This window comes from Rhopalosiphum padi, chromosome 4 (genome assembly GCF_020882245.1).
Source record: "Rhopalosiphum padi isolate XX-2018 chromosome 4, ASM2088224v1, whole genome shotgun sequence".
Lineage (NCBI taxonomy): Eukaryota > Metazoa > Arthropoda > Insecta > Hemiptera > Aphididae > Rhopalosiphum > Rhopalosiphum padi.
The window spans coordinates 22,908,263-22,927,912 of NC_083600.1; the positions used below are offsets into that span (position 1 = coordinate 22,908,263).

The 19,650-nt window shown below is 25.2% G+C and overlaps 1 protein-coding gene across 1 annotated transcript; it reads right to left on the reverse strand.

The window, feature by feature from the left end:
* Window positions 1-101: 101 nt before the first annotated feature.
* Window positions 102-15,730, reverse strand: LOC132931017 (organic cation/carnitine transporter 2-like). The gene is made up of 10 exons (XM_060997196.1): window positions 15,379-15,730; window positions 10,981-11,218; window positions 9,872-9,978; window positions 9,456-9,610; window positions 6,966-7,134; window positions 6,770-6,899; window positions 6,207-6,313; window positions 3,188-3,402; window positions 2,266-2,447; window positions 102-722 (listed from the first exon to the last, which is right to left on the reverse strand). Exons 1-10 carry the CDS (start codon window positions 15,516-15,518, stop codon window positions 546-548), a joined length of 1,620 nt encoding a protein of 539 aa, XP_060853179.1. The 5' UTR covers window positions 15,519-15,730; the 3' UTR covers window positions 102-545.
* Between the last annotated feature and the right edge of the window lie 3,920 nt (window positions 15,731-19,650).

Sequence of the window (19,650 nt, forward strand, 5' to 3'; positions counted from 1 at the left end):
TTAAAAATGCTTGATGAATCGCCTTATATTTTTACTATTGGGACAATATATTTTAAGAGTACGGGTAAAATTTAAAATAAATTAGAAATAAATAAACAATATAAATAAGAATAATGATGTATTTCGAAAGCAATAGTTCTCCGATCAAGAAAATGAATTGAAAGATCATTGCATTATTTTTGGATTATCGATTTGGCGAGGTGCACAGATAGATCACCGGTCTCATTATCGGTTCCTCACATTTTCCAATGGTACCTTTCGCGCTATTGGTAAATTATGTGTGCACGAGACGTCGAAACATCTATGACGATGAGCTGCAGAGAGAAGTAACAAATTTATTATTACGTATATAGAGTGGTCCCGAAACAACAAGCTAACTAAAAACGCCGCATATAAACAATATACTATTTATAGAGTATACATTTTAAAATCTTCGCGAAAACCACTGTACTTGTGGCGTTCGGGGACGTTCCGCGCACATTATAAAATCATTTCGAGCGTGCGTATAAAAATATTATTATTAATAATTATGAATTATTGTAAGATTAAGAGTTTTCGATGTTTTCGGGTAGCAGGCGGTCTATCCCGATCCGTTCAGCTTCGACGACCGTGTCGGGCAACTTGATGTTTTTGCTTTCCGGAAGAGTCATGGTGATCGCGGCTGCCACTAGTGCCGTCGCACCAAACACGAGCATCGTCACATAATTGCCAAAGTATTCCGCCTGAAATTTTTTTTTTTTAAAGTTGGTAATAAGGCAAATCGCAAAAAAAAAGCATATTATGTTATATATTATATACAGATATTAAGATAGCACCTAAACCCATATTGACTTTGTTGTAACCACGAACTATGATCTTAGTCCGTGGTTGTAACTTACATAATGATATCTTGATTTTTCTACTTATTTTGGTTATACTTGTCCTAGTTGTCCGTGATATTTCTTATTAATTATGATAATACATTAAATAATAATTTACGCGGGAAAAGTTAAATTACAAAGAAAAGAAGGTTTTTGCATCAATAATATCAATAAGTATAACATATATGTCATATATTGTTTATAAAGTAAATATTAATGGATATGTGTTTATGCATATAATATAATACTGAATGATAAGATAAACAATTTAAAAAAGTGGGCAAGTAAATAATTACACTACTGTATGAAGTAAGCGTCGAATGTACCTCGTCATTGAGTAAATCACCGTGATGGATTTGTTAAATAATAAATTTGAATTCAATGATAAATCGTATTAAAAACGATTTTAAGCTTTGAGCGGAGACCGTGAGTGAGACTATATATATTATATACCTAGTAATTATTATATTTTATTATATTATTATTAAAGTAATTTATTTTACCATCGGTATTCGGTAAGACCGTAGGTTAAATTAATATTTGCCAAAAACATATAGTAGGTATGTATTATATTATTAATTAGGTATTATAAACTATATCAGTGCATATTTATATCATGTATCATTGTTATTTACTTTAAGTCAATACAGACGACTTGTCGTAGAACGGTATGAATAGGTTCGTGATATAAATGGACAATACCTTATTGATCTAAATATTTTTTAAATGTTACTATATATGCTAAAATATAACTATAAATATTAAAGTTTCGAGTACTCATTGACTATAGATAATGTGTTTGAATTCTAATACAATAATTAAACTTGTTTTTCTTCGTTTAGTATTTTGTTGAAATTTTAATTTTAAATATCCATAAGTAAAATTGTGTTTACTTTTTTTTCAGATTTTTGGGTTTTATTCAGAGCTATTTTTGATAAGTCTATTGTACTAAATGTTCATGATGAGAATTACCCTAAGTTAGATGTTTTAGTAGACCGCCAACAGGCCAAAAGATTAAATGTATTAAACAATTGGCCATCAAAAGACGAACCAATATTATTATTTACAAATTCGGGCAGTTATGAAATGTTTAATTTTTACCTATTATTATATACATTTTATGAATCTGTTCGTACAAATAGTACGGGAGATTTACCGTTTTTTGATAAAGTTGATGGCTCCTAAATTTTAGATAAAATAATCTCTATTACTTATTTTATGTAATAATTATTGTACAACAATGTCGGATGATACGAATCTAACGGATATAAATACATAAAATATAGGATATATTATTTGATGTAATTATAAATGTGTGTTCACAGACCTTTCAAAGTTCGATTATTGTAAGTAGTTGTGACTGTTTCGGAAAAATTGTTAGTGTAATGCAGTAAATTGTACATACCAACAGCGTGGTCTGTGGTGCCAACATGGATCCAATCCGACCGATCATAGAGCACACGGATAACAGGGTCGCTCGCATCCTGGTTGGAAATATCTCTACAGTCAGCATGTAAATTATGCAAAATGCGATTGATATTGCGAGTTTACTAATCAAGAATATCAATAACTTTATCAGAAGTAATGCTGTTTTGAAAAAAAAAAATAAACACCGATGTCAAAATATAACTATGAGATAATATGGCTTATAATAATAATATATAGGGATTGTAAACTTCATAATTATTATAGCGTTCAAAAGTTATAGAAGTTAAAATCAATAAAATATGTAGAAATTAAAAATCTAAAATATCCAATTATTTAAAATTTTAAAATTAAGAAATGTGCACTTTTCTTTTATAAAATCGACGATTTTGCAATAAAAGTATGTAATGTAGATTTGCCATTATATGAAATTAATTTTCTGCTTGGTTTTCCACAAATCTATAGTATTAGTATATATGTAGATGCGATGGCTTTAACTTTTAAGTTTAGTCTTAATATATTATATGTGTATGGTTTCAAGTAGCCATTTTAAAATGGTTAATTTTTATTTCCTCAAATTTAATATTTTATCTGGTTTTTAAAATTCATTACATATATTGATCGAATTAAAATTATTAAGTTCGAAATAATTGTACCATAATATATCTAATATTCCTACATCATTACATTATAATATACAATAAGTATTTTAAACCTAGTCGACGTGTGTGTAGAGTGTAAACCTAAGATTTATCAGGCAAAATATTATTTTTATTAGAAATAATATTATGAATCAAGTAAATTGTTTAATTATATTATTACAATATATGTAATAGGTATATTGTAAATTGCAAATTAAGTATAATAAAGAAAGTAAGAATCTTCAACTCAGGTATACTTACAGTCCGGCACTAAGTTGTATAGGACACTGGTAAAACCACTTAAGATAAACATACAGGACAACGACATTTTTCGGGACATTCCTTCCATAATCAACCAATTCAACAAGCAGGCCGGTATCTCAACGAATGAAGCCAACGAGAAGTTTAGATACTTGTCTCCTGCAATGTCAGTTGCACATATTGTCAGCCCATAGTACACTAACGTTATCGCTATCCTGCGTAAGTAAAAATAATATAATTTATTGTTCAATCGTTTAACATGTTTTATAGTATCAACATACGAGTAGTATATTTTGGAATATCAAATTGATTTAGATACTGAGGTTAACTAGGATTACCTATATCCTTAGTTATTATAATAATTTTTAAACTATATGAAATTAAATAAATTTCATTAAAATTTTATTTACATTTCTTATGTTCAGTCTATGTTCAGATGTATATAAATATGTTGACAAATTTATTACCAAAAAGGGAATGGGTACTACTCACTAGACATTGGGTGTCAAGTAGATCATTGAAATGGATGTGCTAAATTTAAAAATGAATACAACATTATATCCGTACAACGACTCAGAGCGAAGAAGATTTATTAGCCTTTATCACTAAGTATATTTCATGATAATATATTTTTGGATATTATTATTAAAGTAATTTATTTTGCTATTAATATTATGGTAAGTTGTTTTAATGCAAACATATTTCATTTATTATATTATTTATATAATTAATACTCAATAGACAATAGTCAATATTGTAATAATATATATTTATATCATATTATATTATTGTTATAAGCTTTTTAGTCAATACTACGTTATCATAAAACAATGTAAATATGTAATAGTGTAATACGTGATATCTTAAAATAATTAATCTACAAATTTCGAAAATGTAAATGCATACTACAGTAAAATTCATGGGAGATGGTGTTTGCGCCAATTTTATTACTTGTAATTTGTGCCACCAATAGGTAAATTTAAGTACGTATGTAATTTGTGTATAAAAATATACATGTATTTACTATTTTGCATCACATCTAAAAATTAATTTTAGTAATTCCCGCTACGACAGAAAGCTAAATGGAATATGTAATCTGCGTCACACTCCCAGATGTTTAATATCAATTGTTGGAATTTGAGTAAACTCATATTGTCATATACATTTATTTATATTTTATTTTTATAGTATAATTTTTACGAAAAAAAAAGTATAAAAATTATACTTTTGAATTATATTTATTAAATACTTTTTTGTAATTATTTTCAATAATTTTCCAAAAATATATAACTATTAAAATGAATTTGATTGATCAATGATTAAAAATACAACATGTTAATCTGTAAAAAAAAAATGTTTAGTTATTTAAAGTGGCACAAACTACAATTTTTGAAGGTACAAGGTAGCGCAGAGTACATAATGCTCTTTTATTTAGTTGTATGTGGTACAAACTACAACCTTAAAAAGTGGCGCAAGTTACATAAATATATTTTTTAGGCCGTTTTTGGCGCAAATTACATACGCCCAAATTCATAATGTACGTAAAAGTTTTAAATCCTTATGAATAATTGTTTTGATTTATAACAAATTCATCTTTATTCGTCGTTAAAATATGTAATTGTCACCCAAATTCGAATTTTAAATGTCTATAAAAATAATTGTGTTTACACAGGTGTTTTGGTTTCAGTACGAAGTACTTATGAGGAATTTCGTAGGTCAGAATCTAAAATAGTAATTTATTGAGTTTGTATTTTAATATTTTAATTTAGAATAGTTTATAGTTAAAGAAATAAGACATTATAAATGCTTGATTAGCACGTTTATTGTTTGCGTATACAATTATTTGACCTATTTAATAGTATATTATTATATGGCGTAATTAAAGTTTATAAATTGACTAAAAATATTATTAAGTAGAAATCCAGTAGTTTCTCTAACAATTATAAACTTTATTTCTCTTATAATTGATTAATATATGATTATAGTTTATGAAGATATAAAATAATATACTGTAGACCATAATATGTATTATATGAAAAAAAAAAATGTAAATCTGCAGTGCATTGTACTTGTATTTTTTTGACAAGTTCATCGTTCTCACAAGTTGCAAATTATCCTTCTATTTTCCATTATAAATATAACAAAGGGGATCCATATTTTTAAATGTTTCAATATATTATTGCATGCTTTTTAGGTACTTGATATGTTCTCACACGAAATTTTGTAAATAGGTAAACAGTTACATATTATAAGTTCATACATAGCTGCATAACTAAAAATAAACCTATGCGTTAGTACGTTACTACACAAAGATAAAATTTAGATATGTTACTTTATGAATTGTGCTAGTAGCTAGTGCTTATGTAAAATATAATAACATAAGAAATTATATAGTATAACTATGTAAAATGTTTGAACTTTTGTATTAAACTAAATAAAATGTATTTTATCGGTATTATTATTATTATTATTACTACCATTTATATTTTATATAATCTGTGTTACTTTTTTAAAATAAATAATGGACTGAATTAAATATCAAATATTGATTTAAAGATTTGTTGATGAAACATAAAATAAAATAAATTTTAACTCTACTAACTAGAGTTAATTGTTTATCTTATGCTTAAATTAAGTGGAAAGGAATAAATTTATATTCGTTATAGTATTTCGTGTAGGAAATAGCTACGTATACATACCATGGATGAATTTATCTATTATGTTGCATGCGAGACCTCACAAATGGGTGCATTAAATATAATAGTTTTTACAAGATAATAATGATTGGTAATTTGCATTATAACTGTAATAATTTTTATATACAAAAGTACATCACTGATACAAATGTATAAAACCAGTATTACAAATTTAATATTAACTATAGTCAATATTTCTTTAATTTTTTTCATTAATTATGATTAGTTCATTGTTTTCCAAAAAATATAATTTAAAAAATAGCTTAAAATGTATTATTTATATTTAGAGAAATATTTGGTAACAACTTTGTGTTTAATCTTACCACACAAGTGAACATCTGATCAGCCTACATAATATTGTCGGAGAGCCAATTACGTCTTTTAAAATATTGACGTACTTTGCATCGCTTTCGTCGTCGTAATTTATCGTCTGTAAAAAATATTTTTAATGTATTTTTTTTATCACATATAAATGCTCTCGAAAAATTTAGTAACTGAGTGGGTAATTTTTCTAGTAAACAATCAAATTCATCAAAGATTTATCAGTAATATTCAGCTATGTTTGAACACATGTAAGTAAAAATTGGCGATCCATTGTGTATGAATGTATGCGTGCAGTGTGTTCATAATATTTAAATTTTTTTTTTTTTTTTATTTTAAAGAAATAAGGCCTCGACTACATAGGTCATTGGCCACAAATTAGTTTACACTCTAATTAATACATTATAAGTAAATAATAAAGTAACAAATATATATAAAACATAAAGTGACAAAGTGAGTTAATAGAGAGGAGGGAAATATAGAAAAAATAAAAATATAAATAAATATAAATAAATATGATTTAGGTTAAATGGTTTTGTATTTAAATTTTAAAACTGTTATGTACCTCTATTTGTGCATTAGAAGTCAGTACAGGCAAAGACTTTTTATTAATACCCGCTATTCTCTTGAGCACATCCATCACTCTGTCGTGTTTGCCTTGCATTTCCAACCATCTCATCGATTCTTCCGTAAGCCTGTGCATGAGAAAATAACAGTAATATTGTGTTAATTGACGTTAAACAAAATTCCAAGATATTAACCAAAAATATGACAAGAACAGCAATCCCGGGATGTTGGCTATCTGCAACAAAAGTCTCCAGTCTTTCACTAAACTGGCGATAAAAGCCACCAGTATGGCACCAATTGGATAGAAACATTCCAGAATTGAATAGTATAGTACTCGGTGATTAGGTAGCACCAATTCCATTGCTATAATTAAAAATATATTATATTTATAAATAAGTTTATCATAAATATACTAATACATAACGTTTAATTAATAGCATACACGGATACACGATATTATGTGATTAAATATTTGTATATTTTATTAGAAAATGTGGAAAATAAAGTAGTTAAATTAAATTTCAGAACCTTTTTAATGCCATAGAAAATTAAAACTCATTTCTTAATATAATATTTAATATATCTCTGGTTTTCAGTTTAATTTAATCGTTTGTTAACATCATTTAACTATCTATTAATTGTATTTTAAGTACAGGCAGTACTGTTATTTTTTTTGTGTAGGTTAAATAATTTTGACTATTTGAAATTTAATTTATTAATTGATAGTCGTCAATGTTTCCTTCAAACATTTATTATAAATAGCAAGGTATTATTAAAACAATTATATTAAAACATTTTTACGTACAAGGTACAAACTACGAAGTAATATTTATTTCTATGAAATATGAATATAATATAAACGGTTAAATAATAAGGTCCAATTACTTCTATATACAACTGACTATATTATTGCAGTCTAGTTCACAATTAATATGAACAATAATTTTACTATTATTATTTGTTATACTTTTTTTACTATTTGGTTATAATGGTTATTGATTATTTATAAAGGTATGAATTTTAATTTAAAAAAAAAATGTATTATAGGCAATTTAAACACTATATTTCGATTTATTAATCGACATGTACAATAATTTATTCAATTAAAAATATGGCATATAAAGCAAAAAAGTCATTGAGCAGTTTTTTATATTTAAACATATTTTATACGTGCCTCTTTCAGAAAAGTCTGGCCGTAGTAATTTTATGCAAATGGAACAAAACGCGTTACAGTTATAAAAAATAGTTTCGTTAAATAATCACCATGGAAACCAAACCTAGGTTATGACGTTTTGAGTATTATAAAAAAAAAATAACACAAATACTATTTTTTAAAGAAATTATCCTTATTTGCATAAAAGATAAATTATTACTTTTAACATACTATGTATGTTTTTGGGCTAGATACAACATTTTTTTTCTAACCGATCTCGTGATGTAACCAAATTTGTTACATTTAGACCACACTCACTGTTTTTATTATTTTTTGGACGGAATTTTTATTAGGGCACCTGAATGATTGCCGATTAATATAATTACGTTAACATAGTAACCTAATATTATATACAACAGATACAAATCATGTAACATCTTCTATTTCGTTATTATATGTTGTGGTTATTACTTAAATACATGCATCATGCATGGGTATGTTTCAGACCAAATACACTTTAATCGACCAAAAACTAATTAGAATTAATTCAACGTATGTTTATGTTTGTCGAATATTCCACAGTTTATGTATATATTTATTTGTTTACGATAATTAAAAACTATAAATAAAATAAATGTAATTAATGCGGTTAGGTTAGTAAAATTCATTTTAATGTCTACGTAATATATTGAAGATATGGAAAACAAATATGGTAAAAAGTTCATGACTTCAGAACACCTATACAAAAAACGTACTACTTGATATTTTCTCAACTGCATGCATGGAAAAAACATTGAATCATATTCATATATTACATATATATTAATTATTATAGGTATGTCATCTTATTGTTTTTAAAATTATTATTAAAAAAATGTGTCAATGTGGTAACTATAATAATATAACAATAGTATAATCATCGTTTGCTTAGAGTAATTTTACAAAAAATGTGGATTAAAAAAAAATATGCTGCATATATACTTCCCAGCGGACAGATAATAATTTTAGTGGTTGTATTTATTTCACCGAACCAGCATATTCAACAAATTATATCATTTATCATTCTTATAAATTTTGTACTTATACTATATTATGAAAATGCTTAACTGTTTAAAAGAAAGTTATTCATTTTTACCAATCATGCAAAGTAATAAAGACTTGAATACCCAAGACTGAGAATAATTTCTACATTATTTTAAGTTTCCCTAAGCACCATCCAACAGCTTGACCATGAGTTCTAACAGAACAAAAATTACTACTTTAGGTGGTACAACATTGACACAGTATTTTAACTTTTTATAGAAATTACAGAGAATTTACAATTCAAAATTGTGTAGTATCGTAAATTTAAAAAAATTGCGTTATTAATTGTTGAAATAAATAATAAATAGTTGTTTTCTCATACAATATATAACTCATTTTACTCATAAAGCGTTTATATATTTATACATAAAATAAATTGCCATAAATACTGATTGGCTCCCAAATTATTTTTTTATAAATTTCAAATAGTTATGAAAAATATTCTTACCTAATACGAAAGTGACTGTATAAACACCGCTAGAAACGATGGAAGACAACAATTCTAAAACCAGGAACATCTGGTAATTGACAGAAAACGATTGAATAATACATATTATGGCCGATGTAACAGCACAAAAAACCATAGCAAACTTTCGACCAAACCTAAAATTGTCGACATAAATAAAATATAACAATTAATATGAATATTAATCGTTCAAAGTTTTTTTTTGTATTGGTAAATAAAAACTAATAACCAATGACTAATAAGTAATTGGTAACTTATTAGGTTATAAGTAATACTGATTGATTAATGATTATAGATTTACAAATATAAAGTTATTGTCGGTAAAAAAAAATGATCGATGTGGGTAATGCACATCGTATTTATTATAATTTTGAAATGAACGGTGTTGGTGAACTCACTTGTCTGCGATGATTCCAGATACAGGTATGCCGATAAACTGACCGAAGTTGTTGACTGTGCCCACCATCGACAGCTTCCATTTCTTTTCCTCGCACATAAGTCCAAACTATAACATACAAATATGTATTATATAAAAACGTAGTTTGACTATATAACTTTAACCACGTAAAATTATAATCTTTTATGTATAGAATACAGACAAATTTAGCGGGAACAGTGATCTAGATATTGCTTACATTTTAATAAAACTGAATTAGTGTTTTATCTATCGATACATTGATTTTGGAATCATGGAATGCATGAATGTACTCTAAGTTGTCTAGCTACAACGCCGCGTGAACGTGATAACAATTTAAAATCATAGTTTTCGTATTTCATAAAAATATAGGATAAATATAAATTATTAGGTACAGACATTGCGGTGGTACAAGTGTTATTTTTATTTATTTATTTAATAAAATTGACATTACTCGGATTTTTACTGCGGTACAAGCAAAATATACAATACATAGAGTACTGTCATGATTATATGTGCGTAGTTATATGTACGCGTAATACCATGTACATCATAGGTCACCAAATGGCGGCCCGCAAACAAATTTTACTCGGCCCACAGACAAAGAATAAATTACATATTATATTACGACAAAATTATATGTGTTATTGTTGTAAATTATTGTATTTGTATTTGTTAAATGTTATTGGTTTTTAAAATTTTAAATAATGTAAATATGTACTTAGAATTTTGATGGCCCGCAAACAACTTTCAGATTCCTAATGTGGCCCTTCAAAAATATTAATTTATATACACAATACTTATATTGTAAAAAAAGGAGAAAAAGGTTCGTAGGGAGTTGGATGGTGTGAATACGTCGAAACACACTCGTCTGTGAGATAGGTATAGTGTTTGTATCGTTTACGTACGTTCGCTATATTGCAATAGTGCTAAATATATTATTGTTTAAATGTGGCAATGTATATTTTTTAATTTTGTTATGATTTTATCGTTAGTTTTAAGGTTTTAAAATAGAAAATTTAAAATATTGGTTACTACAAATATTGTACTTTATTAATGTAATTATTATTGAGTAATGTATAAATTATGTACTTCCGTGCCGATTGTGTTCTCGTTATCTTCAAACACCCATCCGTCACTGCATAATTCCATCGTATTTCTGTCGAAGTCACCTTGGGTGCACTGTGAACTGTTAGCTGGATTCCTGGAGTACCGCTTACATTTGCGCGGCAGTTCCGTGTCTTCCCGATAAGGCGTAGTGAATCTCAACCATTCTGGTTCGTAAGTTCGTTCAGCCGGGTCTGGTGAGTCACATCCCGGTATCGCGCATCTAAAACAAAATGGATGGAAGAATAGTTTAGAAAACGTTTTTCGTGGACTAATGATCATCAGAGTACGGAGCCAATAACAATTGACAATAAATTTGCTCTTTATAAGTAAAGGAACATTAAATTAAAATTAAAATAGTGAAGATACTTTAAATTATTATCAAAATAAAACTCCAGTAGAAATTAATCGACAAAGCTATGGAAATCAAGAATACAAGGCATGATTTTATAAATTACATCATGAAAGTCGTAATTCCATTATTATCGTGGTATTAAAAAAATAAAAATAGGATACATATCTATCTACCTCAACCAAATTAATATAAATTTATTTATTTTTTAATAATTTAAAAAAATTGTATATTACTTGAAAACATTGAGGCGCTAACCCTTATTATAGGTAATTTATTTAAAAAATCTTTAACCATTATTTCTAGTATACCTAGTTAAAATTATTTAAAATAATAATATGTTATTTATTGAAATAAAATGTATGAATTAGCATACATGGTTATGGAAATTTTTATATTTTTTATACACGTGATTACAATTTTTCATAGTGGGTATCAAATCTCTTATTATTTTTTAGATAAGATAATGAGTATAATACCATTTAGGTTTCTATTTGAATGAAATCAATTAAATTCCCTATAATAAACAATTAATTAGGTATAATAATATGGTTAATCAGAACTCCCGAGGTCGTTATAAGTCCATTATAATGTCTAATCAGAGATCTCAGTAATTTTTTATCATAATTTCTAAATTTGATGATTCTTAATTATTAGTGACAATTATTTTTTTCATGATGCATAATCAAAATAATGTTATCTCACTTTAGAACAAATTCTTATAATTATTACGTTTCTGCCAAAGTGTGTTGACGATATGACGTGACTATAGGTAGGTATGAGTGGTTATATTCACGTGACATACTGACATGTATAATTATAATGAAATTTAATTATAAGTAGGTACTCGTTTTTAAGGAGTAGATTAATGTCGTAATGTTTTTACTGAACTTAAATATTTACAATTTACGTACTTTATATATATATAATATTTATAATAATTATGCATACATAAATAATAATAATAATAATAATAAAATATAGTCTCATATTCGATTTATTTAAGTTATGCAATTATATAATATAATTTTTGTATACAATTATAATTTATTTTAATATTTGTATCAATTTCTATAGATTCGTTAAATTGTGACTTTTAAATGAAAACTTATAACATTGATTTAAAATTCTAAGTGTTAATATTTTTCTGAAAATGTTTTCATTATAAATATCTATGTTGAGATAGGAAAGCTTTAGAATTTTTAGTTAGAACAAAATTAAATATTCGTAAAATAAATTTATTGTATATTAATGCATAATTTTTTTTTTAATTTGTAAGTATCATCATAAATGAATGTATAATATATTAGATTTATCAATGATAATCGTTAAATTAAATAAGATAAAAGTATTATAAGTATTATGGTATGCCTAATATTATTTTTATTAAGATAGAATATATTGTGAAGGGGGAGTAATGTAATGTTGTTAGATTCAGAGAATAATGAAATAAGTTATCTGATGTAGGTTATACGAAATGCGTTAGGTATTTGACAATATTATTTGGAATGGATTATTATAAAATTGATAATAGTGTTAAATAGGATGATTCTTTCATAGAACAAAGCTCATTATTTAAAAATCTATTAATCTTTTTTAAAATATTTTTTTTTATAATTTCCTGTCAAAATAAAACAGTATAGGTATATATTTTTTATCGTAATATTTTTTTAATTTTTTGAATGTCAACATTATAATTTTTAATTTCATATCCTAGAAATGAATATTTTCTGGAGTACTTCTATTTACCAAAATTGAAATTCAGACGAGTAGCTTATTAATTATAGTGTGGTAGTTGGTATAGACTATAGAGGAACCCCGTAAAATGTTGGTTTACTACTCCACTCATCAAAAATGTAGATACTTTTAAAGTTATATAACTTATAAACTACAAACTACTCGCTCGAATTTTGATTATAACTCGAAATACTTAGAAAAAATATTTTTCTTCAGAATATGAAATTAAAAATGTATGTTATCATTTAAAAAAGTAAAAACTAAAAAAATTGATCAAGTTTTTAATAAAATTATGACATATGTCATTTTTTATAATGTTATATCATGTAATAGATTTATTTGTTTTATAACTTATATATATATCTATATGACTATACATGTGAATAGGTTCGAGGAATATTTAAATAACTTACAATTAGTATCAATTCATAGTATAGCTACATAGAAAAATATAACATTCGTTATGAAGAAAAGTTTCAATTTTCCACGGTTAATATTTTTTGAATTGCATTAAATGTTCAGCTAATATAATCAAATTCGGGCTGGAGTACTGCCTTATATATGCATATTATACGTAACACTGTTTCAAATTTTGATTTTTTCATCAATTCACGTATTAAATTAAAAATAATTGTATTGAATATAAATTCAGCTATTAATTATATATAAATTAACAGTTTGATTCATATGATATAACTACATCTATAATTATTATATAATATGACACTTTGATATGTTAAAATCAAATACATGAATAAAATAACTAAAACAATTATTTTTTGTTTAAATGTCTAATTTTGTTATCAGAATTGAAACTTCGAAGTTTTATAAAAAAAAATGTGTAAAAATTTAATTCATATGTATAAAATGTCTTTAAGAAGAACTTACAAAGAACCATGTACTACAATTTCAAGCTTTGTATTAGAAAAAAAAACATGATAGGTACCCTAAAAGTAATAGATAAATACAGTAGGTATTTAAAGAATTTTTAATTTGTTTAAAGTTGAAAATTTGTATCGTATTATCTTTATTAAATATAATTTTATAATATTTAAATATGGTTATGATAGTTAAGTTAAGGGTACATTTAAAATAAAGGACATCAAAATATTATCGAGCACTTCCCGAATAAGAGGTCTGCGGTAGTGCGGCTTCGCCTATGGTAAATAACATTATCATATTACATTTAGAGTATTAATAAATTGCAAAACATTAGATAGAAACCGATTCTGTTGATATCTAAACGTGTATGGAAATATACGAGCGTTAAAGTATATATATTTACCCGTACAACTACGTACAGACTATATAAGTATGATTTTGATATTTACCCAATGTCATTTATTTTATATTATTCAATTTTAACGAGACGGTTATTGTGTCTTAAAATATTTTTATAGAACTTGAATATAAATGCACCGGAAATAATCGTAATAGTATAATAGCGTGTTATACAATATACATGTTGATACCACTACAGCAGTAGGTACCTAAAATGAGAAATCTTAAGTTCTTTTATTGTAAGTGTGAAAAGGTCAACAAATTCAGGCTTAATAATATGAAAAAACTAAAATTAAAAAAAAATTAAACTGAAATTACCCATTAAATAATACGCATACAAAGTTACTATCTGTAACAAAATTATCGTAGAATTTTATATACCTAAATAAATATTTTAATTACTTATTTTTTTTTCATAAAAATCAGAATTAATTACAAATTTATAATTATTATATACTTAAATAAAGCACTTGCATACATTTTTAAAATGTAAATATTAGGTTTGATAATTTTTGTGTGTTTTGAAATTAAATGGAAAAGTATTAGCACTTCTCAAGAAGTCTAGAATATAGAATATATTTTATACATATATCGTGAAAACTGATTTAGGTTTATTTTAATATTACAGTAATAATGATTAGCATTTTCTAGACCTGATATAATTTTTGACTTTATAGTTTTATTTTTTAAATTCATTTCTGTAAAATAATAATATAAAATGCTTATTTATGAATACAAATCTTGATATAAAGTTTTCTATTTCTATTATTATTAAAAAAATAATGATTTAAGTAATTTTTATGTTGTGATTCGAAAAATATTATTTGCAGGAAATTAAAACTTTTTATCTCTTCGTACATTATTATTACTAATTTATACAATGACATTTAAAAAATATTTAGTTTTGTTTTTGGGGAAATGTGCTTACAACGTATAAATGTATAGGCTGCGAGTGAAAGGTCAGCTTACAAAGTAATGAATATAGTTTATTGTTCTGTATTACTGCATGTTACCTGTATTTCAAATCACCAGCGGTGAAGACGTAGGTAACTGGCGACACGTTCGAATACATTATCATGAAGCCGAAAAGCACGCACCCTGCAAACTGGTAACGGCCCATTCCCACAGTGACAAGCACGCTGTCGATGTTCATTGTTCTGATTTTCACGGAGAAACAAAGTAATAGTACGCTCAAATCGAAAAAATTCGGACGATAGAAAATATAGTTTTTGGACGCGGAAAACGTCGTATGAACGGTCGTGAACGACTAATAGACACGCATATAATTTAATATTCCTATATAGTGTACGACGACGAGTGCATCAATGTAAGAGTTCGCGCGATAGCTGCTGCTCGTGGTGGAACATCAACAAGTGTGAACGAGTACTTATACATATATAAGTATATTATAATATATATATATATATATATATATAAACACGCCCAAAAGTGGGTTTACACTTTATGTCAAGTCTGAACATAGTATATTTACAGTGTATAATATATATACTTAACATATTATATTATGTGTATAATATCTCTATTTATATATATACGCATACATGATTGTTCAATAAATTCGTATGTATAAACATTTAAACAAATGTATAAATTTATAAATATGTATATATGGTGGTGGTCCGTGGCATTTGACTACGGGAATTTTTACGTAAAGCCAGATTTTGACTAAATTGATTTCTTTATTTTATTATAATTTCAACTTATATAAAAAAAATTCTACAAGAAAGTCAAATTCATTTTTTTTATGAGCATTTTATATACATAATATAAGCAATGACATTTTTGATTTATTTTTAGATATAATCTATTTATACCATGAATCAATTTTTACTATTTTACGGTATTTAAAAAAATATTTTATACAGTTTTGAGTTATCAAAGTTGATATAATAATATAGTAAAAATATTTATCATTATAATAATTAAATACTAATAATATTTAAAAAAAATAAAACATCAACCTACCGTAAAATTAAAAGTAAAATGAATGATTTTAATATTTATTGTATCGAAAAACATCATGAAATATACTTAGTAGTATAGACTGAAATGAAGACCGTTTCCGCTCAAAATCGATTTTCGTACTCCTTCAGGTTAATACACCCATTTTAGTAACCCACTCGATTAATGTACAGCAATGGTACTCATTTGCTATTTTTTTTTTTTTTATTAATAACACAAAAATATATTGATATAGAAAATATTAGTGTTCTAATTACTATACTACTTATTAAAATATACAATAATTATATTACCAAGTAGAGATTTTAATTGCTTTAAGTGAACCATAATTAACTGTATTCTATACCTCTCTAAAATATTAAAAATATTTAATATTCTTTTAGTTTTTTAATCACTTTTTATTAAAAATAATTTCCAAACACTTATTAAAAAATACATATTGCCGTAAAACCAATTCCATTGCTTCACTCAAAATGTGAATAATGTTTGAAAATAAGATAACTATTTCCGTTTTTACGGTTAAAAAATTCAAATATATAGGTACACGAATAAATAAACTCATGTATTGGTCTTAATTCTTAAGTAATTGTTTATTTTCATATAATTATTTTTGGTCAATATTGCTTATGTATATGTTTATTTGCTATTATTTATTAGTAAATATATTAAATTATTATAAATTTATTAAAATCTTATTATTAGTAAGGAAGTTAATTAATTTTTATTTTAATAAACGTTAAAAAAAATTGGTTTTAATAATAGATTTTAAATATGTGTACTACACGCCCCTTAATATAGACTTAAATATCAATAATAAATTGAACTATTAATATTTTAAAGTTTTTGATTTATTTTAACTGCGACAAAATATTTTTATATGTTCTTTTATATGCAATTGCGATTATTTCAGTAAGTACATAACGAGATAATATATGTTATCAATTTATCATGTTTCAAAAACAATTCAACAACTAATTCAATTGATTTATACTAATGTAGGCATATTGAGCTTTTTAAATACTAAAATTAAACATTCATATAATGTCACTATATAGGTATACAAAGCAGCCATTAACAATAAATGAGGTCATTAAATATTTAAGTGTGTGTATTATGAAATAATTTATAATATTACCTTTACATGTTTAGGATTTACATTTTACATAGATAAAATCACGTTACACACAGACACAAGTACAAAACTCTTCTTACACAAAAAATAAATGATTTAATATTTTCTTTTTATTTACTTTCTATTAGGTACAAATGTTTATGTTACTTAAGCAAACAATTTGTTTAGATATTGAAAATAATAATTGTTCTTGTGTTAATATTTATTTCATGGAAATCTCTAACTAACATTGCGTACTATAAGAGTATACCATAATATCAATAATACAAATTATTAAAGCCACATGTAGGTACATTAATCATTATAAATATTACACAAGTACCTATTATAAGTTACCAAATAACTATCAATTGATTTTACTACACAGCTGAAGTTGATTAATAACTGTATTAAAAGAACATACAATGTTGGTTTATAAAACATAATATACGTATTTATAGGTACTTTTAAAATTAAAATAATGTTAGCTGATAATAAATTCAAAGTAATCCAACGATTTCAGATACTTAATTATGATTTTATTGCAGATGTCCCAAGTACGGTAATAACACCTAGTGTTCACTTTTTTCATACTAATAAGCTTATAAAACTATTAAAATAAATAATAATTGCGGAGACATTGAGACAACGATCATTGTTCGATATTTTTCAGCTGCGGATTGTTGTCTCCGATTCATCATTTGACTTCGTCGACGGTGTTGTCGGTTTTGTGCGATTTGATGTTTTTGCTCTCCGGCAGTGATGGTGACTACTGCTATACAGCGGTTATAAGCGTGGCAGTGCCTATATAAATTATGGTCACGTGGTAGTCAAAGTACTCTGACTATGAAAATAATATAGCAATATATTGGTAAAACCACACGGTTCAGACAAATTATAATTATTATTATATATAATATATAGAAATATAGTATTCAGACATCATGTGCAGTGTGCATATTGGACGAGACGACCTTAAATACCTACTCAAATAACGTTGTGAAATTGTCGTGTCTTAATAATATACAGAGTGATCACCAAACATGTTCCCCTCATTTGTTTTTTATTATCAATGATCATATTTTGATCATCAATTCTGATTTTTAGGATTTTGAAATAAACTTAAGTTTCTAACTTTCTAAGTATAATATTTTTAATTATTTAAAGTTTTTATTCCATATTTTAACAAGTGCCTGTATTAAACTTCTTTTTTCAAAAGAGAATCAACGTTTTTACTGTGAGATGATTTATTTGGAAATATTGATGTTTCTAAATCGAATTCGAACGACTCGTTCATTTGTATTTATACGAAGGATAAATAAAGTCATTAAAAATTATTTTTCTTATAAAATAAATTTAATATTAAATCTAGTATTTATTATACTTGGACATTTTTTTATAAATTATAAAATGTTGATTGGTAGATTAATATTAATAATTACTTAAGTTTTCAAATTATTAAAATATTCTTATCTTCCAATAATTATTCCGATACCCACCGATAATGGATATCGTGGATCTATTAACCTTATTATACTAAATAAAAACTTTTTATATTTTATTTAACAGTACAATTCGAATATAATAATATAATATACTAACATATTATTATTATAATCTACTATACAATATATAGGTGTATATTATAACTAATAAAAATATTTTTAATTGTTGTATAATAATAATATTTCTGCAAAGGTTTATACTTAGATGAATCAATAATAATAATACTTATAATTTTTAGTCATCAAACTTCAAGTCATTGACTCCCGTAAAAATGATATTGTGAATTTCATCTGGATTCTGTGTAATATCGTATTGATAACAATATTATTAGAATACAATTATATTTTCTAATTTTTTTTTTTTATCATTAAAACCTTAATACAATGATAACATTATTTAACAGGAATAACTTGAATGTTTAAGTTAAAAAAATAAAATAAAAATGGACATAAATATGTATGACATATTATTCTACCCATACTATAGTACTATATCTATATAAATACGAAACAATATTGCAATTAACGAAATACGAATACACGATTTTGACGAATTCGTCAAATAATTTCTTAACTAATAATGGTATACCTATATTAACTTAGTTTATTAAAGGCTTCCTCTTTTTCTAATTCGTTTAAAATATACATCATTGTAAAAACCAATACATTCTTTGCTCCGCTTAAAA